We start from the raw sequence: 20,937 nt of genomic DNA, 5'->3' as shown, positions 1-20,937 counted from the left end.
AGGATTAATTCTGACAGAGGCTGGAGCCAACAGCAGCTGGCATGGCCCAGCTCCTGAGAGGACCGGGAGTGGCCAGGGGCTAAAGTCTTGGCCTCAGCATGCGGCTGACCAGGCTCCATCTTTGCACCTGGAGGATGGAGAGCTGGAACCGGAGCCAGCTGGGCCCCTTGGCCTCATCAAGCCATCTTGCTTGCTCTCCAAGGGTCTCAAATGGGATGTGTGCTTTGTGCTTGTGCCTCCACTGAGCAAATGACATCAGAAGGGAGACATGCCGCAGACCTCATGGTCAGGAGAGCGGGAGGATCTGTGGAAGGCAGCAGCACAGAGAGGCTGTGGGGTCCCAAGTCATGTGTCAACGGAGTTGAACTCTTGTGTTTACTGGGAAGCTGTTTTGTGCCTGGCCCTGGGTTAGGATGAGAAATAAACTGCCCTTGGGACAACTGGCAACAGGAGAAATTGCATTTTCATTTTCTGGGTCCGGTCGTGGGGCCTGAACTCTGGGCCTGGGCGCTGTCCCTCAGCTCTTCAGCTCAAGGCTAGCGCTCTACCACTTGAGCCACAGCGCCACTTCTGGCTTTTCTTTTTGGTTATGTGGTGCTGAGGAATCAAACCCAGGGCCTCATGCATGCAAGGCAAGCGCTCTACCACTGAGCCACCTTCCCAGCCCTGCATTTTCATTTTCTAGGGAAGAGAAATGAAGGCTAGTGGTACTCCATTGGGTCTGGTACGTTTCTGGTGAGAGTGGGTGAAGAGCACACGCTTTGGGGAAATGTAAGGTCGCGAGGACCCAGGTCCTGTGTGCTCCAAGGGGCTGCCAGACCTGAGCTTCCTCCTGTTGGGCTGCTGTCATTAGACATGTAGCTCTCCAAGCCCACAGGGAGCAGCAGCACTAGCCAATGCCAGCCCTCAGCCCTGAGGACATGGGGTGCTGGCGAAAAAGCAGACTGGTCTTGAGACTATGACGGGTGGAGGTTGGATCCCCAGTCACGCACACAGGAAAGGGCAGGCATGGAGACTATCCAGACATTCCACGCTGAAAGGCAAAGACGTACAGGGCCTCCCACCAGTCTTACCAGTGGCAAGGTAAGCGCCAGTGTGACAAGAGGAGACAGCCACCTCTGCACAGCCACTTGTGTGAACAAGTCCCAGGAACCCCAAAATACACAACCCTATGTCTATCACTCCTGGGATCTGGACTGGAGCCATGGGTGGTTTGAAGGGACAAGGACCTGCCCCCAGAGACTGATGACCAGCTGTTCTCCTGTTCTTCCCCACCAAGCTTGGAAGGGAACAGGGATGGTGTAGTGTATTTTCTCACTGACATTTCCCCCATGAACAGGATATTTATGACAAGGTAAACTGTTGTAGGAATATTTATTTTCCCTTTGGGACTCCAGAAAGCTAAATTTTGAATGAAGTCTCTAAAAAGTTGTGTGTGTATGTTTCTGAAAAGAACTTGCGTTGTGGCCTCAGCAGTTGCATAAAGAGCTGACGCATGCAGGCAGTTGGCCAGAGAGAGGCCACTCATCTCCCTACTGGCAGTACCCACAGCAGATCCATGCCTGCAGCTCTCAGGTCCCGCCCTGAGACGCTCCTGTCCTTTTACACAACTGGTACGCAAAACAGCCTGGTGGGTTGTAGTGACTGCTCACAGTTGCCCTGCGACATCCACTTGTGTGGATGCAGGTGAGGACAGGAGTATGAGAATAAACAGGCACTCTATCCAGCGGATGCTCACGGTGGATGTCAACCATTACTTTATTAAGGCTCTGATGATATCTGCTATCTGCCGGTGGTGGTGGTGGTAGTTGGGGAAGCTGGGTCATGTGCTCCACAACTCCCACTGTGGTCCACTTCTGGGTGACTGTGAGGCAGAGGATCTCTGTGAGATCTCAAGCCATAGTCCACTGTGCTCTACTCACAAGGCTAGAAGAAGGTGTGTGCAGATAGCTTAGGGGCCCTCAGCAGGAGATCCCTGGGGCCCGGCTCTGACTGGGGAAAGGCAGGGAGGTCCCAGGAAGTTAGGACACCCCCCTCGACTATGCCCAGCTTATGGCTTTTTTATCCTGTTGCCACCTGAGCCAGGAGTGGAGTGCTCCCCACTTAGTGACCATGCTGTACAGTGAGGTGCGACAGTCCCAGGAAAGAGGCCACTATGTGCTTGTACCAGCCAGGTCACAGGAGCACTGAGCCCTGCTCCTGACTCCCCTCGGCTCCTCCTAGCAACAGGGCTCCTCAGGTTGAGGATGATCACTCAGAAGTGGACTCGCTGCACATCCTGGCTGGCGACTGGCTGCTGACAGGTTGTGCACATGATGGGCAGAGAGCGCTGCTGCTCACCCAGGCAGGGCCGGCAGAGGAGGTGGCCACAGGGTAGCTGGTACACAGGCTCCTTTTTGAAGTAGGGAGAAAATACTCTTTTGCAGGAGGCACATTCAGGACCAACATCGCTCCTGGACTGCTCTGGTGAATCAAGAAGAGAATGGCCAGGTTAGGGATGGCTGCTCCTCGGTCCAGGCTCCACAGTAGTCTGACTTTGTCCCTCCCCAGCCCACCCTAGCTGATCTGGCAGGAGAGGTGGCAGAACTGGACCTAGGGAGACTCTTCTCTGCCACTGTTGACCAAGTCTGGATGCTATTCCTATGACTGCTGGAGAAGAGCTGGGTCTGAGGGCAGCTGGGCAGTAGTAAGATAAGGCTTTTCCCCATCTCTCAGCAAGGTTCTTTCCTGCCAAAACTGAAGCACAGCACAGCACAGCACAGCTCAGCGTGATACCATAAACCAGGAAAGGGAAAAGCACAAAGGTTCCCGACACCAGGACCAGGGGAGGACAGGGCATAGGGAAATTACCAGGGGGCAGGCCCCTGTCTCTCTGTAGCCCCTTCCCAGCCCCTCAGTCTTCCTGTGCTCCGCAGCCTCTTGGGAAGCTCCTCCCTTGCACAGCTCTCAAAGGGCCTCCTGAGCGAGGAGAGCACTCCCTGACCCCCACCAGCCTCACCTGGGACTCTTCCTCTCCTGGGGCCCTTGCCTTCTTCCCTTATCTAGGGAGTCCAACTCTTCATTCCCAGTTGATGGTAACTGCTCTAGAAGTTCTTGAACCCCAAGTCCCTCTCCCCATCTACTTCCATGTTACCATCCAGGCTGCTCAATGTGTCCCTTCCTCCCTGGCTTACTCCTGCATTTTTGTCCTCACCATCTTTCCTTGAAACTGTGACCCTCTGTCTCACCAGCACAACCTGATCCTACACTTCTTCATACGAACTGGGGCACTCCTCGAGCCCTTGCATGGCCTATCCAGCCTCCCTGTCTTTGCATCCACGCTTGTCCTTTAGAGTCCAGTCATTTCAAATCTCTTCTGTACACCTGGAGGCTGTTGGTCTTCAGACTGTGCCTATAATGTCCTGTAGCTCAGATCACACAGCCTCTAGGCGTACTAGAGAGGCTTATGACCCTTTTCCTGTGCTCTTGAGCTCTCAGCTCTTCTCATGCTACCAGTTACATGACTGTGCCTTTGGAACCTCTTAAGGGTGAGGACAAATGAGATTCTTTCTCTGTTCTCAGGGCCTAGCAAAACACCTCAGAGCAGAGCTCAGTCAGCATGTGATACATAGGTCTGACATCTACACAAAGAATATGCCTACCAAGACATGAAGTTTGGCTTGGAAAACCAGCTGCAATGTGATACAGAGTGCTGCCCTGCCTCAACATCCCTGAGGCTACAGGTGAAAAAGTGCCTGGCCTTGGGAATTTCCCTTCAGCCAAACATGAAGCAACCTAAAAGAAATGGGTGTCTGTCACATGCACTTTAGCCAAGAATCACATAAATCAGCAGGGCACCAGTATAATACCTATTATCCTAGCTGCTCAGGAAACTGAGATCTGAGAATCATGGTTTGCGGCCAACCTGTGAATCTTATCTCCAATTAACCAGCAAAACAGCTAGAAGTGAAGGTATGGCTCAGTGGTAGAGCACCAGCCTTGAGTGAAGAAGCTAAGGGAGATTGTCCTGTCCCTAAGCTCAGTAAAGTCAAAAAGAAAGAAAGAGAGAGAGAAAGAGAAAGAGAGAGAAGGAGGCAAGGAGGGAGGGAGAAGGAGGGAGGGAGAGAGGGAGGGAGAGAGGGAGGGAGAGGAAAGGAGGGAGGAAGAAAAAGGAAAAGAGAGAAAGAAAGAGAGAGAGAAAGGAAGGGAGGGAAGAAGGGAAAGAGGGAGGGAGGGAGAGAGAGGGAGGGAGGAAGAAAAAGAAAGGAAAAAAAAGGAAAAGAAAGAAAGGAAAAGAAAGAAAGGAAAAGAAAGAAAGGAAGGAAGGAAGGAAGGAAGGAAGGAAGAGCGAGCCGGGCGCCAGTGCTCACACCTGTAATCCTAGCTACTCAGGAGGCTGAGATCTGAGGATTGTGGTTCAAAGCAGCCCAGGCAGGAAAGTCAGTGAGACTCTTATCTCCAATAAACCACTAGAAAACCGGAAGTGGCGCTGTGGCTCAAGCGGTAGAGAGCTCGCCTTGAGCTGAAGAGTGCAGGGACAGTGCCCAAGCCCAGAGTTCAAGCCCCACGACCGACCAAGAGAGAGAGAGAGAGAGAGAGAGAGGAAGGGAGGTAGGGAGAAAGAAAGGAAAGGAAGAAAGAAAAGAAAAGAGCGGGGTGCCGGTGGCTCACGCCTGTAATCCTAGCTACTCAGGAAGCTGAGATCTGAGGATCGAGGTTCAAAGCCAGCCCGGGCAGGAAAGTCCATGAGACTCTTATCTCCAATAAACCACTAGAAAACCGGAAGTGGTGTTGTAGCTCAGGTGGTAGAGCGCTAGCCTTGAGCTGAAGAGCACAGGGACAGCGCTCAGGCCCAGAGTTCAAGCCCCACCACTGACAAAAAAAAAAAAAAAGAAAGAAAGAAAAGAAAGAAGGAAGGGCCGGGCGCTGGTGGCTCACGCCTGTAATCCTAGCTACTCAGGAGGCTGAGATCTGAGGATCGTGGTTCAAAGCCAGCCCGGGCAGAAGAGACCGTGAGACTCCTATCTCCAATAAACCACCAGAAAACCGGAAGTGGCGCTGTAGCTCAAGTGGTAGAGCGCTCGCCTTGAGCTGAAGAGCTGAGGGACAGCGCCCAGGCCCAGAGTTCAAGCCCCACAGCCGACCAAAAAAAAAAAGAAGGAAGGAAGGAAAGAAAGAAAGCCAGGCATTGGTGGCTCATGCCTGTAATCCTAGCTACTCAGGAGGCTGAAATCTGAGGATCAAAGTTCAGAGCCTGCCTGAGTCCCCTGAGACTTTTTTTTTGTTGGTCGGGGGGCTTGAACTCTGGGCCTGAGTGCTGTCCCTCAGCTCTTCAGCTCAAGGCTAGCTCTCTACCACTTGAGCTATAGCACCACTTCCAGTTTTCTGGCAGTTTATTGGAGATAAGAGTTTCACGGACTTTAAGAGTTTCATGGACTTTCCTGCCAGGGCTGGTTTTGAACCGGCGTGAGCCACCTGCGCCCAGCCCTTGAGACTCTTATCTCCAATTAATCACCAGAAAACCAGAAGTGGTGCAGTGGCTCAAGAGGTAGAACACGTGCCTTGAGCTGAAGAGCTGAGGAGCAATGCCCAGGTCCAGACCGACAAAACAAAAACAAAAAACCCACACCTGAGGGTGCTGGTGGCTCATGACAATAATCCTAGCTACTCAGAAGACTGAGATCTGAAGATCACAATTTGAAGAAAGCCAGAACAAAAAAATCAAAGAGACCCTTATCTCTAATTAACCAGCAAACAAACCTGAACTGGAGGCATAGACTGAGTGATAGAGTACCCTCCAAGAGCTGAGGCCCAGAATTCAAACCTGAGTATCGACACAAAACCAACAACAAAATGTACCTGTATCACAGAAACATAAAAGGCCCTAATTCTCTCTAGCACAAACCAGGTAGAAAACAAAGGCCAGGTAGAAACAAAGGCCCACACTCGGGGAGACACGGGGTGTGACCAGTGAGTGACAGTGTGATCTCAGATGAAACTGAGAGAAGACAGACTACATAGAGCATGCAGGACCTCAGAGTCACTCTAAGTTCAATGGCATGCTATGGGAGGATCCAAAGAAATGGATGGTGGCAGTGGGGAGCAGTAGGGGCTACTGCAAGGACTAGAGGAGAGAGAACAGGAGCTGGCAGCAGGCTGGCAGCCCAGGGAATCACAGCAGAGACTAACCTGATGTATTATAGAGGAGCATGAAGCAGACTCATTGGAATTGTCAGAAACCAGGGAAGACTTCTGTGTCAAAGGCTCACATAGGTGGAAAAAAGTTCTTTTTTTTTTTTGGTCAGTTGTGGGGCCTGAGCTCTGGGCCTGGGCACTGTTCCTCAGCTTTTCAGCTCAAGGCTAGCACTCTACCACTTGAGCCATAGCACCACTTCTGGCTTTTTTCTGCTTATGTGGTACTGAGGAATTGAACCCAGGGCCTCATGCATGCGAGGCAAGCGCTCTACCACAGAGCCACCTTCCCAGCCCCCGAAAAAATAGTTCTTTACAAAAGTGAAGGAGGGCAAAAGAAAGCCTTGGAGGGAAGACAGGACAACTCAATTAGAATGATTAATCATGATACCTGTGAGAAGAGAAGAAGCTAGGAAGTAGCTGTCATGAACAAGGGTCTAAGCTCCAAAGAGAAGCAGGAGCTACAGGGGCAGTATTAGACAAATGAACTTTCACTAGTCTGACAGAATACAGAGAGAAGAGGGTCCAGGGCCAGAGTGTGGTAGAGAGAGAAGTTGGCAATGGAAAGTGAGGGGACATGGGCACCAGTGGCTCAGTGAGGCCTGTAATCCTCGCTACTCAGGAGGCTAAGAACTTAGGATCCCAGTTCAAAGTCAGGCCAGGCAGGAAAGTCCATGAGACTCACCAATTCCAATTAATCACACAAAAAGCCAGAAGTGGTGCTGTAGCTCAAGCACTAGTCTTGAGCCAAAAGGAGCTTAGTTAGGGACAGTACCCAGGCCCAGAGTTCAAGGCCCAGGACTGGCAAAAAAAAAAAAAAAAAGGGCTGGGAAGGTGGCTCAGTGGTAGAGTACTTGCCTCACATGCATGTGGCTCTGGGTTTAATTCCTCAGTACCACATAAGCAGAAAAAGCCAGAGTTGGTGCTGTGACTCAAGTGGTAGAGCACTAGCCTTGAGCTGAAGAACTGAGGGATGAGGGACAGTGCCCAGACCCACAGTTCAGGCCCCACAACCGACAAAAAAAAAAAAAGTGAAGGGAAACCACTGAAGATAGGGAAGTCATGTCATCTGAAGGCCAAAATAAAAAGTGACACTATCTGCTACATCACAAGATGCTAGGGGCAAGCTGCCAGTCACTATTTTTTGGGGGGAGAGGGCAGTACCAGGGTTTGAACTCAGGACTCTGTGCTTGCTTAGCTGGTGTGCTACCACTTACCCATGCCTATAGCTCTTTTTCCTACTGGTTCTTTTCTTTTCTTTTTCTTTTTTCTTTTTTTGGATCCGGTCGTGGGGCCTGAACTCTGGGCCTGGGCGCTGTCCCTCAGCTCTTCAGCTCAACGCTAGCACTCTACCACTTGAGCCACAGCGCCACTTCCGGCTTTTTTCTTTTTTTTTGCTTATGTGGTGCTGAAGAATCAAACCCAGGGCCTCATGCATGCAAGGCAAGCGCTCTACCACTGAGCCACCTTCCCAGCCCCCTACTGGTTATTTTCAAGATAAGAGTCTCACAGACTTTCTTACTGAGGATGGCTTCAAATATCAATCCTCAGATCTCAGCTTCCTGAGTATCTGGGAAGCCCTCTGCATCCAGCTCTGACAGGCAAGTTCTTAGTAACAGTTAAGGTAGAAACAATCAGAATGGGCAGAAGTAAGACAGGGAGATGGTCTAGAATCCAGACCACACTAGAAGGCACAGGTTTGCATCAGCAGGAGTTATCAAGTACTTGCAGTTTCATCTTATACAGCACCCCAGCATTCCTGTCAGGTCTTCTCATCTGTATCTGAACAAATTCTAATATTCCATTACCCTTCTATGTTGATGGGAGATGTTGGATGGGAGACAAACTAGATTAGGAAAACAAAGAGAAAAGCGCTAGACACAGCGGTATATACCTGTAATCCTAGCTACTCAGGAGGCGAAGACAGGAGGATCATGGTTTAAGGCCTGCTTGGGCAAAAGCACAAAACCCCTAAACTAAAAGCAAAAGGACTGGCTCAAGTGGTAATGCACTTGTCTAAGCATGTTCAAGACTCTGAGTTTCTGAGTTCAAATACCAATACTACCCATCCTGCCACTGCAAAAAAGAAAAAAAAATCCTCAGGAGAGAATAATAAACATTGGATCTTATGAAGAAAACTCGGCAGAGAGTAGGTGGACCAGAGTTCACAGAATGACAGGTCTGACTGTGAAGAGTCACCTGCCTAGGTAGCCCTGCCACTTCTCCCTGAAGAAGGAAAGAGAAAATTACAATGAAAGGGGAGCTGGTCATGCAGACACACAGAGCCCCAAGAGACCAGGCCCAGCATCCTGCACAGACAAACTATTCATTCTATGACCCCTGGCAGATGGCTGGCCCAGGTTACCCGAGATGGCGCCTGGCCTCCCAGAAGTGCTGTTCCCTCTTGTGCCCAGGTGCTGGAGCTGCCCCCGGGTCAGCCGGGTGGTGAAGGAGGGCATGGAGCCAAGGGTGGACATCAAGGCAATTTCCAAGCTTTGTGACAGCTTCTGCTCATGAGACACTGGACCTGTTAAGAGATATGTAGACCACAACATCCAGAGAGAAGTTTGGCAAGAGAAGCCACAAGTCTTCTGGGGACTACAAAATAGCCCTTCCAACTTCAGAATTAAAGAAGTATAAAGAAATTCCTTCCTCTTTTCTCCCAGGGATATGGCACAGCCTTGGGAACCCCAATAGCTGGGCAGGAGGGGGCCACCTTGTGGCACTGCTAGAGAACTGCAGCTGCCTTTCTTTTTTCTTTTTCATGGAGTGGGGGGCTTTGCACACTCTGAGTAAGTACCCTCCAACTGAGCTAAATCCCCAGCCCCTGAATATGTCTTTCTATAAAGGCCTCCTGCTGGCTAAGGAAATGGAAAAAGCAATGGGCAGCTCTGTACTTCTGCCCCCTGCCTCCATCCTTCCTCCCCAGCAGACAGTCTTCTATTTATGTATATCTTCCCTTCTGGAGTTCCCATCCTTGCAGAGCTGTTTGCCTGCCCACTGTAGGTGTTGTGTCCTTTCTCTGTGGGTAAGTAAAGCATGTAGACCAACCTTGGTTACTCACTCTGACCAGGCCATCACCATCTAGGTTAAGTGAGCAACAGAAAGCCAAGTTATGACTGGGTAAGAAAGGGCTCAGGGGCCTGGGAAGGTGGCTCAGTGGTAGAGCACTTGCCTTGCATACATGAGGCCCTGGGTTCGATTCCTCAGCACCACATAAGCAGAAAAAGCTGGAAGTGGCGCTGTGGCTCAAGGGGTAGCTGAAGAGCTGAGGGACAGTGCCCAGGCCCAGAGTTCAGCCCCCACGACTGGTAAAAAAAAGAAAGAAAAGAGAGAGAGAAGAAAGAAAGAAAGAAGAAAGAAAAGGCTCAGGACCTGTCTGGTGGCAGGTCCCAAAAAGGGAGTAGCATGTTTTATTATAGTTTGCAGTACATACAAAGACAACTTGGGGCCTTAAAAGAGCACGCTTAGTGTGGCCCTCTGTCACACCAAGCCTGTCAAGGTCAATACCATGGAGCTAAGTATTTTTGTTCCCATCTGATCCTACTGTACTTAACATGCTTCCAGAGTTTCTGGGGGTCGTTAGCTAAAATTTATTCTCAAATCCAGACAAATAGCGATTATAATGCACAGTATTTGCATAACCTTCTAGAGAAAAATGGGAAATTAAAGAATGATACAATTTAAACTAATTTTCATTAGGAAAAAAAAAAAAAAACTGTTAAAGCCAGGCGCCGGTGGCCCATGCCTGTAATCCTAGCTACTCAGGAGGCTGAGATCTTAGGATCACAGTTCAAAGCCAGTCCAGGCAGGAAAGTCCGTGAGACTTTTTTTTTTTTTTTTCAGGAATGCAAGAACTTTATTTATTTAAACAAAAGTGCAATGAAACTTGTCATGAGTTTAAAAGGGGAAATTAAAAACCTCCCCTCAAATGGAGCACCAGGTGCAGAGTGGAGTCCGTTGAGACTCTTATCTCCAATTAATCACCAGAAAAACCAGAAGTGGCACTATGGCTCAAGCCTTGAGCTGAAGAACTAGGGACAGCACCCAGGCCCAGAGTTCAAGGCCCACGACTTGACGAACAACAACAACAAACTGCTAAGCTATCTCCCATAGTACTATAAACTGTTATCCAAGACAGTCTCCAAATATGTAAAGTACAGATTATTTTAATACTAAGAAATTGTTTCAGAATATGGAAAATAAAAATTTCCAACTTCTTTTTTTTTTGCCAGTCATGGGGCCTGAACTCTGGGCCTGGGTGCTGTCCCTCAGCTCTTCAGCTCAAGGCTAGCGCTCTACCACTTGAGCCACAGTGCCACTTCTGGTTTTTTTCTTTTTGCTTATGTGGTGCTGAGGAATTGAACCCAGGGCCTCATGCATGCAAGGCGAGCGCTCTACCACTGAGCCACCTTCCTAGCCCCCGTGAGACTCTTATCTCCAATAAACCACTAGAAAACTGGAAGTGTCACTGTGGCTCAAGCGGAAGAGCACTCGCCTTGAGCTCAAGAGTGCAGGGACAGCAACCAGGCCCAGAGTTCCAGCCCCACGATTGACAAAAAAAAAAAAAAATTGGGATAGGAGACTAAGTAAAGTGGTACATACTAGTAATCTCAGTACTCAGGAGTCTAAGACAGGAGGACAGAGAAGAGGATGGAGAGTTTGAGGCCAGTGTAGGCTATACTGCAAGATCCTACTGCAAAACAAATAAACACCCAGCAGAAAATAGCTCACAGTAAAGAAAGCATAGGCTGTTTTTTTTTTTTTTAATTTTATTTATTTTTTTTTTTGGGGGGGGGTCCGGTCGTGGGGCCTGAACTCTGGGCCTGGGCGCTGTCGCTCAGCTCTTCAGCTCAAGGCTAGTGCTCTACCACTTGAGCCACAGCGCCACTTCCGGCTTTTTTCTTTTTGCTTATGTGGTGCTGAGGAATCGAACCCAGGGCCGCATGCATGCAAGGCAAGCGCTCTACCACTGAGCTACCTTCCCAGTCCTTTTTTTTTTTTTTTTAAATCATGTGAGAAATGCTCAAGGCTCATTAATAAGAGGTTTGAAATTAAAGCAATACAAGACACTGTTTAACCTATGAGTTAACAGTGTGAACAGTTTGCCAATACTGTTACTAGAGCCATGAGAAATGTCACATCACTGGTGAGATGGCCAAAGGGCAATTCACCAACATCTGTCTGACTTACAGAATCTATCCTTTGACTCAGAAATTCCAAATGTAGGATCATGTCCTACAGAGACATCTGCAGAGATGGAAAATTGTATTTGTACAAAGTTAATTCTGTGTAGCACTATTTTTAATATCCCCCAAATGAGAAACAACTTAACTGCCCATCAAAAGGAGGAAAGAGGACTGGTTGTTTCATTTTGTGTGTACAAATTTTTTTTCACTTTTTAAAACTATATTAATATATTGCTTATTTTTACGAAGCTAGTGTTAGGGTTAAGTTTAGTTAAAATAGAATAGTGATAAAGTAGTATAAAGACTTCTTTTGTGAAATCACCTTTAAAACTCTTACCTAATCTTAGATTCCAAAAATTCCTCTTGCTTCAATTTTGTAGTTGAAAGATCTTACCAATTTTCTCTATTCTCTGTTTTAATCAGTATTTGCCCTAAGTCATTCACTGCCTTAAAGAGAATATCCTAATCAAGGCATTAGACTTTCTGTTCAGGCTGTCCTCGGTTGAAAAGACATTTTTAATTTATAGTTCCTTGTTTTTCTTTGCTCCTCCTGTCTTTTACTAGATTTAATATATTCCGTGTTAGTCTTATTTGGAACACATGAAAACCACAATAGACTTTTGTGCAGGGCCTCAGGATATGAACATGAACATGGGGTTCAGCAACGGCTCCTAAACTGAGTTCAATAAGCACATGAAGTTGGGCAGGGTAAGTGGGGAGAAAAGTCAAGCTTAAGCAAAGCTACTAAACATGTTCAGCTTCGAGGTCCTAATGGCAAAGCACTAGAGAGGAGGCAGGAAGCCAGAAGGCCTACATCTGATACTCAGGAGCACTGTAGTCTGCTGCTTTGGGATAGCTTTTCTCTCCAACTTGGAATCTTCCTCTTTTCTGGGTGCTATGGCACCTCATGGGGAGGTGAGGCAGCTCTGCCAGTGCTCCTCTGTGAAGGTCAAAAGACACCCTGGAGGAGTCCACTGATACCTGAGGAGCCAAAAAGATGTCCTCAGAAAACAGTCTGCTCTAGGGACAAGTGTCTCTCCTCTCAGGAGTGACCAAGGAGACTAGAGCCAGAAAAAAGTGTAGACCTAGCCATGCCACAAAAAGGGAGCCTGAGGCAGGCAAGCCTGCCAGTGTGACTAACACTAGATGAAGGGGGAAAAATGCAGATGGAGCCAAGGCATAAAAACACATACAGCTCCTCCAAGGCCTCTGAACATTTTGAGAACTGAAGACAAAGACAAAGCATCTTACAGACTGAGAAAGACGCATGGGAAGTAGCCTGACAATTAAGCTACAAAGCATATAGCTAAGGAGGATCAGCTAGTGTCTGCAAGCCATGGACACAGGACAGGGAGTTACCTGTTGAACAGTCCATGTACGTCAGGCCAAGCTCACTGATGGCTTTCATCTTCTTGGTGGTGTGTTCTGAGGTAGTGGGTGAGACCAGAGGGTATATGCTGGAGAAACAGGAAGCATTTGTACCAAGGCTGCTATTCGAGGCCTGTCCAGCTTCCTCTAGCTTCCTTTTCCGAGAAGACAGGGCAATGATAGAAGGGGTCACTGCTGATGCAGTCTGTGCTCTCCCAAGTAGATGGCAGCCAGGGATGGAGTGCTGGAGCAGGAAATGATCAATGCGGGCTTTCAAGGAAGTGTGGGGCAGGGGCTGGGAGTGTGGAGTAAAGGCTACACCTGTGAAAGGGTCGCTGGGCACCCGGCCCCACGCAGCTTCACTACGGTTGCACTTCTCCAGGGTGCTCTGGTCGATGACCTTGCCAGAGGGCAGCAGCATGGGGCAAGTCATGATCTCGAGGGTGATGGGATCCAGAAACTCCTCAGGCACATCCTGAATCTCCTTAGCCAGCCCCTGGAGGCCCGAGGGGGCCTGTGGGTGCTCAGACTGGTCCCCAGGGGCACAATCACTCTCCATGGGCAAGGATGGAGTCTGAAAAGCTAAGACTTGAGGTAGGGTCTCTGAAGCCACTAACAGGACACTGTCTATCACATCCTGAGAGCAGGTCTTGGCTGGCTGACCCCACACCTCTAGCCGTTTGATGCAAGGAATGCCACTGCCTGTCACATGGGTGATGCAGATCCTGAGGTGGGCCACGTGACTAAGGGAAAGAGCCCCCTTATTCCACAGCTCCTGGGCTACAACAGCAGGAGAGGGCAGTGTGACTTCCACTGGGCTAAAAGGTGGCCTGGCCTTGAAGCCCCTGTGGCTGAACACTACTTGGTTCTGGTTTCTCAGCAAGACTTTGCCTACCAAGGTGAATGCTTCCTTGTCCGGGACAGATGGCTCAGATAGGCCCAGGGCCTGGCACTCAGATGAACTCCAAGAGGCTCTGCTGGATAAGGCAGATGTGTACATTTCCAGGCCAGTGACATTTTGGCCTCCCCCAGCTGTGAGGTCTATGTTAATCCTACCGATTTCCACATTAAAAGGAAAGGAAACTGTCACATAGACTGGTGGCTTAATGAAATACTCAGTCCTAAAACCATGGCTTCTTTTTGTGAGGTCTTCAGAGATGAGATTTTCAACTTCATAGCCATCAGCTGAGATCTAGATTTAATGACATATAGGACATACGCTGATCCAAATGAAAACAACTGCTGTCATCTGTCTTTAATGTCACTTTTTATTTTTCTTTCTTTCTTTCTTTCTTTTTCCAGAACTGTGGCTCAAATGTAGGGCCTCACACTCTTGTTTAGCTCTTTCACTCATGGCTGGCCCTCCACTACAATGCCTCTACAATGGCTTTTTGATAATTAACTGAAAATAAAGAGTCTCACAGACTTTTCTCTCTGTGCTGGTTTTGAACCATGATCCTCTGGATCTTAGCCCCCTGAGTGGCTAGGATTATCGGATGAGCTAATGACACCAAGGTAGGAACTTTTCACTTCTAAAAAACAAAACAAAACAAAGAAACTCCTTAAGGAAGTTTAGAGTTCCTCACTTTCAAATTTCCTCTACTGAACTGAACTAAGTTTTTTTTGTAAAGTACCCAAAATCACATCAAAAGCTCTAGGCAACTATGTCCCCAAGCTGGGCGTGGGGTGGGCACCTGTAATCCCAGCATTTAGGATGTGAAGACAGGAGGATACAAGTTAGGTTATATACATTCTGCCTTATTTTTAAAAATTTTTATTTAAATTCAAATAAAAAATGGCAAGCCAAGCGTGGTGGCACATACCTGTAACACTAGCACATGGGAGGCTGAGGTAGGATGATATGAGTTTGAGGCTAGCCTGCACTATACAGTAAACCTTGTATCAAACAAAACAAAAAGCAAAACAAAGCCTCCACTACACAGTAAACCTTGTATCAAACAAAGCAAAAAGCAAAACAAAACAGAACCAAACGTTCAGTAATATATAGTGAGGAGTCTAAACTACAAATACAAACTATTGCTTCTAGCATTAGAAATTAGCAAAAGAGAGTGGAGGTGTGGAGGCTCACTCCTATAATACTAGCACTCAGGAGGCTGTGGCAGAAGGATCATGAATGGCTTTAAGACCAGCCTGGGCCACATAGTTAGACTCTGTCTCAAAACAAATAAACAAAGAAAAAGAAATTAGTAAAAGAATTAGGGGAAAGAGAGTATTACTACCTTTGCTATGACTTTGGGTAGCACTATGAGATCACCCAAGGAATTACACAGTGACAAGGACTGGCATGTAGTTGAGTGGCAAAGTGCTTGCTTAGCAAGTTCAATCCCCAGTACCAAAAATGAAAAGACCAAAAAAAAAAAAAAATATCCCAGCACAAAATGAGTTACAGATCTCCTTACATGGTGCTTTATACTTCTAGAAGTATGTTTGCTCCATGCTTAGCTAAATATTATCTGGTAGAATCTAAAGGTGAAAGTACAGTAAGCTTAAATGAAGTTCCATATACATGAGAGAATATGGAGAAAATATATACTCATTACTGAAGTGTACATCTTCAGTTTACCTTGTTGCAGTGAATTCTTGGTCTGAATTGCGGAAGACAAAGATTTATTACCATCTTTGTGGCTGCAAGGATAGATTCCAAGCATCAGAAACAGCCTTAAACAAAAAATGAAACTTGGTATTAGACAAGTTAAAGCTCAGTTCTAGGCACCGGGCGCTAGTGGCTCACGCCTTGTAATCCTAGCTACTCAGGAGACTGAGATCTGAGGATCATGGTTCAAAGCCAGCCCAGGCAGGAAAGTTCATGAGACTCTTATCTACAATAAACCACTAAAAAAAAAGAAATGGTGCTGTGGCTCAAGTGGTAGAGCGCTCACCTTGAGCTGAAGAGCGCAGAGACAGCGCCCAAGCCCAGAGCTCAAGCCCCACGATCGACCAAAAAAAAAAAAAAAAAGCTCAGTTCTAAACTTTTAGGAGTTAATTCTGTAAGAAAAAAAAAAAAAAAAGGAATCATAGAACAAAACCTGTAATTCAATGTCTCGTAGTCCATCCTCTCTATGCATCCTAAACACAATGTTGGGGGATAACTAAACACTGCAGGTTGTAAAGGAGATTTCTATTGCGGACTTCTCATCCTGGCAAAGACTGCTAGTTTTCTGGCTGATGCTATACCAAAAACCTGGTGGAGGCAAGGTCTGCCAGTGCTGCCATAGGAGCTCCCTCCTGGACAGGGACAAAGGTGGCTAGGCTCAAAAACAAACAAACAAAATCCCGAGAGCCTAGAATGGGAAAGTCGCAGTGGTGCTAAGCACCTTTGTCATTTAATATTTGTGGGTTCACTGATGATTTTTATTGGGAGTGGAGGGATGAACTCAGAGCCTCCTGCTCTTGCTTGGCTTTTTGTTTGGCTCCCCCCTGCCACGACTGATACTCTTAACACTTGAGCCCATCTCCACTTCCAGTTTTTTGTCTCCCCAGGTTAGCTCTGACCTGCGATTCTCAGATCTCAGCCTCCTGAGTATATAGGATTAGAAATGTGAGCCATCATGCCTGGCCCTAATATTTTCTTATTAACACAAAACAATCAAGCCAGGTACTTGTGGCTCATATCAGTAATCCTAGCTATTTAGGAGCTGAGATCTGAGGGTCACAGTTGAAAGCCAGCCCAGGCAGGAAAACTCCATAAGATGCTCATCTCCAATCAACCACCAAAAAGCTGGAAGTGGAGCTGTTGCTTAAGTGGTAGAGCACTAGCCTTGAGAAAGGAAGAAAGAAAAAAAAAAAAGCTTCAGGATAGTGCCCAGGCCAGAGTTCAAGCCCCAGGATCCACACGTGTGCACATAAACACACACACACACACACACACACACACACACACAAAGAGAACAAGTGAGTAAGTGAGCAAGCGAGCGAGCGAGCGAGAGAGAGAGAGAGAGAGAGAGAGAGAGAGAGCGCGCGAAGCCAGGAAATGGTGGCTCGCACCTTTAATCCTAGTTACTAAGGAAGCTGAAATACCATTCAAAGCCAGACTATACAGAAAAGTCTGTCTAAATCCATCTCCAAAATAACTAGTAAAAAGCAGGGCTGGAAGTGTGACTTAAGTAGCAGGGAGGGAGGCAGCTGTGAGCAAGTAAGCTGAGGGGGTGTAATGTTCTGACTTCAAACCTCAGCATTGCCAATAAAATAAAATAAAAAGAATCATTGAGAAGATTGTACTTTCGTTTTGTCAGTCGTGGGGCTTAAACTCTGGGCCTGGGCGCTGTCCCTCAGCTCTTCTCAAGGCTAGTGCTCTACCACTTGAGCCACAGTGCCACTTCTGGTTTTCGGGTGGTTAATTGGAGATAAGAGTTCAAAGCCTGTGCTGGCTTTAAATGAGCATCATTATTCCACAATACTGTGAAATTCCGGAAATTATGTAATCACTTAATCACAATCAAAAAAAAAAAAAAAGAACCTCGGGGAAGGGAGAGAGGGAGGGGATGGTAGGGGGAAAATAATGGAGGGGGTAACAATGTTCAAGAGGAAGTGTACTCATTACCTCACTCATGTAACTGTAACCCTCTGTATAGTATCTTTACAATAAAAAAAAAAGAGCTATTATGACTCCTTTATGATAAAAACAAACACAGCATTTATTTTCTGTTTCTTCTTTGTCTATTCTTCAATAGTACTAGGGTTTTGTGTTTTTTGGGTTTTTTTTTTTTTTTGTCAGTAATGGGGCTTGAACTCTGGGCCTGGGCATTGTCCCTAAGCTCTTCAGCTCAAGGTAGGCACTCTACCACTTGAGCCACAGCATCACTTCCAGTTTTCTGGTGGTTAATTGGAGATAAAGAGTCTCATGGACTTTCCTGCCTGGGCTGGTTTTGTACAGAGAGCCTCAGCTCTCAGCCTCCTAAGTAACTAGGATTATAGGTTTGAGTCACCGGTGCCCAGAAATACTAGGGTTTTCACTCAGGATCTCACACTTGCTAAGCTGGTAATCTACCACTTTAACTGTACCCTTGATGAAGCTGCTCTACCTTGCAGAGAGGTAGTCAACTCTAGTAATTATCTAGTAAAGTATATGAGCCTAGAACTGATCAGACTAGTTGCTCTCCACAGTACTTACCAAAATGTAATGTGAGGGAATATATCCAGAGCCTTCAGTCAATCCAATGTTAATTCTCTTCAGTCCAGCCCAAGTGGCAGCTCTATCCTTCTCCCAGGTAACCTTGGGGGCTGTTGCAGGGCATATCCAATACCACTATATCACAAATTTCTCAGCATTTTGGATCCTCAACTGTAGCAAGAATAAATGCAACATATTAACAAAAATTAGGGGCTGGACTTATACCTTACCTTCAGTGGTAAATTATTTGCCTATCAGCTGTGAAGCTCTGGGTTCACTCCCCAACAGTGACAGTGACAAGAAAACAAATTCAGTAACCAATCCATGAAAACTTGAAGAACACCACGGTAACAGAACACACTAGCTGAGAACCATATTTGAATATTTAAAGCATATCCTTTGGGGGTAAATCTGATCAAAGATACAACAAGCTACATACTGGTGGTTCATGCCTTAATCCTAGCTACTCAAGAGGTTGAGACATTAAGGATCACAGTTCAAAGCTAGCATGGGCAAGAAGGTCTATGAAACTCTTATCTTCAATTAACTACCAAAAATAGCTACGAGTGAAAGTGTGGCTCAAGTGGTAGAGAGCAAGCCTTGAGCACAAAAGCTCAAGGACATTGCCCATGCCCTGAGTTCAAACCCCAGAATCAGTACAAAAAAGAAAGAAAACCACAATTTTTTTTTTTTTTTTTTTTGGTGTCCGGTCGTGGGGCCTGAACTCTGGGCCTGGGCACTGTCCCTCAGCTCTTCAGCTCAAGGCTAGCACTCTACCAGTTGAGCCACAGCGCCACTTCCGGCTTTTTTCTTTTTTGCTTATGTGGTGCTGAGGAATCGAACCCAGGGTCTCAGGCATGCAAGGCAAGCGCTCTACCACTGAGCCACCTTCCCAGCCCAGAAAACCATAAATTTAATAGAAGATATCCTTCCTGTGTAAGACATGGTTCTGTAAGGCTGGATGCTGTTTTGTTAGGCAGGCATAACTATCATTTTATGTTCTACATGGATCCTTTCTTGGAGACCCACGAAGAAATGTATCCTTCCATCTCAGTACTATAGTAATTGCTTTTCACAAACAAGTCAGTATTTACCATATGATCAAAAGTCAAGTTCTTTTACTTTGGTTTCTATAAAACCAGAGTCAAATCTGTAACTTATCACTCAAATGTCTCTTGCCCTAAAATCTCTACTTACTTTTATGTCATATGTCAATTTCATACTTTGTTATGAATGAGTTTTGTTATGAGTCTTCTTAAAATCACTTTAGAACAGGATGGGGTATAAATCATCTCCTTTTGCTAAGTATTTACCTCAGCAGCAACCCTTATTATAATATTAAGGTAAACATTTTAAGTAGCATTATGTCATGAAGTTTTTGTTTCAGTTTTATACAAATAAAGCATATATTTAGTCTAGCATGAAATGTATTTTCCTATTGTTGGTCTTGATATTTAAAAGTATACTCAGATCTCAGGGAAGAATATAGAAGAGTAACATTTGAACTATGGATAATTGTGCTTGTGTTTGGCAGCACAGAGTAAAACTGGGATAATATAGAGAAAATTGGTATAAACAACTAAGATACAATACTAAGCACACAACAACTCCGAAGAGGGACAGCTGCTACATCCTAAGGGTACACTGGAGTATATATGCTTAACTACAGGATCCCAGAGAAGAGAAGAGGAAGAGTCCTAGATACAATCATGTAAAGAGGGACTGTAAGAGGCAAGATCAAGAAATACTTTTTTTTTTTTTAAGAAATACTATTTAGGGAGGAAGGTGGCTCAGTGGTAGAGCGCTTGCCTTACATGCATGAGGCCCTGGGTTCAATTCCTCAGCACCACATAAGCAGAAAAAGCTGGAAGTGGTGCTATGGCTCAAGTGGTAGAGCTCTAGCCTTGAGCTGAAGAGCTGAGGACAGTGCCCAGGTCCAGAGTTCAGGCCCCATGACTGACAAAAAACAAAACATAAAACTCCCACTTAAATGGCTGCAGATTTTTTTTTTTTTTTTTTGGGGGGGGGGGGGCTCGGTCGTGGGGCCTGAACTCTGGGCCTGAGCGCTGTCCCTCAGCTCTTCAGCTCAAGGCTAGCGCTCTACCACTTGAGCCACAGTGCCACTTCCGGCTTTTTTCCTTTTTTGCTTATGTGGTGCTGGGAATCGAACCCAGGGCCTCAGACATGCAAGGCAAGCATTCTTACCACTGAGCCACCTTCCCAGCCCTGCAGATTTTGAGATGCAGTTTCACTGTTCCCAGTCTAGTCTCAAAGTCATAGGTTCAAGTGATCTTTCTACTTCAGTCTCTTGAGTAGATGGGACTATACATACAGCACCATACAGGGCTTGAATATATCACTGGGCTAGAGGAAACAGGAGTATCAGGAAAGCCTTGAATGTCATCTGAAGGGGCTTAAATGACCTCTGTTTGCTGAAACAATATTTCTCAAATCTACAGGTCAAGAATTTACAATATTATTAACTGAGTTATAAACATTTGTTTGTTTTGATGTAAATTCTGGGGCTTGAACTCAGGATCTGGGTGCCATCCTTGAGCTTTTTTGTTTTGCTCAAGATAAGAGTCTCATGAACTTTCCTAAATGGGCTGGTTTTGAACCACAATCCTCAGATCTCAGCCTCCTGAGTAGCTAGGATTACAAGCATGAGCCACTGGTGCCTGACTTTAAACAGTATTTTTTTAATTAAGTAGAACAGAAAGGAAATAACAGAATGTACCACACATAAGTGTGAGCATTATTCTCTGAAACTTTTGCTTGTTATGTAGAGGATAGATAGATAGATAGATGAGATAGATAGACTGACAGACAGACAGACTTGGTTTATTCATTCATTCAAAGTTTAGACATAAAAGGCATTTCTAAGGGTTTCTAAAAAAAGTTTGAAACCTACTGATCAGAAAGAAGTAGTAGAAAGCTTATAATCAAGGGGGAAAAATGACACTAATGAAGTCTACCATTAACCTCCTAGATGACAAAAGCAATTTTGAACCACTTAGAAACGATTCATCCTTCAAGGGCTCCCTTTCCTTCGGCTGATGTGTTCCCATGTCCTTTTTG

At 46.4% G+C, this 20,937-nt stretch overlaps 1 protein-coding gene across 5 annotated transcripts in view; it reads right to left on the bottom strand.

Moving 5' to 3' along the window:
* Positions 1-1,740: 1,740 nt before the first annotated feature.
* Ubox5 (U-box domain containing 5) overlaps positions 1,741-20,937 on the bottom strand; it is a 42,541-nt gene continuing 23,344 nt past the window's right edge. For 2 of the 5 annotated variants that reach the window (XM_042694457.1, XM_042694458.1), the window contains exons 2-6: positions 17,860-18,030; positions 15,313-15,407; positions 12,720-13,920; positions 8,537-8,698; positions 1,741-2,463 (exon numbers count right to left, since the gene is read on the bottom strand). In XM_042694457.1, the coding sequence (XP_042550391.1) occupies positions 2,255-2,463; positions 8,537-8,698; positions 12,720-13,920; positions 15,313-15,366 (1,626 nt within the window). In that variant the 5' untranslated portion in view covers positions 15,367-15,407; positions 17,860-18,030 and the 3' untranslated portion in view covers positions 1,741-2,254. The remainder of the gene's footprint in view (positions 2,464-8,536; positions 8,699-12,719; positions 13,921-15,312; positions 15,408-17,859; positions 18,031-20,937) is intronic. The other 3 variants (XM_042694459.1, XM_042694461.1, XM_042694460.1) reach the window with 3 other exon arrangements.

The sequence above is a fragment of the Dipodomys spectabilis genome, unplaced genomic scaffold (assembly GCF_019054845.1).
Source record: "Dipodomys spectabilis isolate Male_0828 unplaced genomic scaffold, ASM1905484v1 ptg000175l, whole genome shotgun sequence".
NCBI classification, from domain to species: Eukaryota; Metazoa; Chordata; class Mammalia; order Rodentia; family Heteromyidae; genus Dipodomys; species Dipodomys spectabilis.
This window is presented reverse-complemented; position numbering and strand designations above follow the sequence as displayed.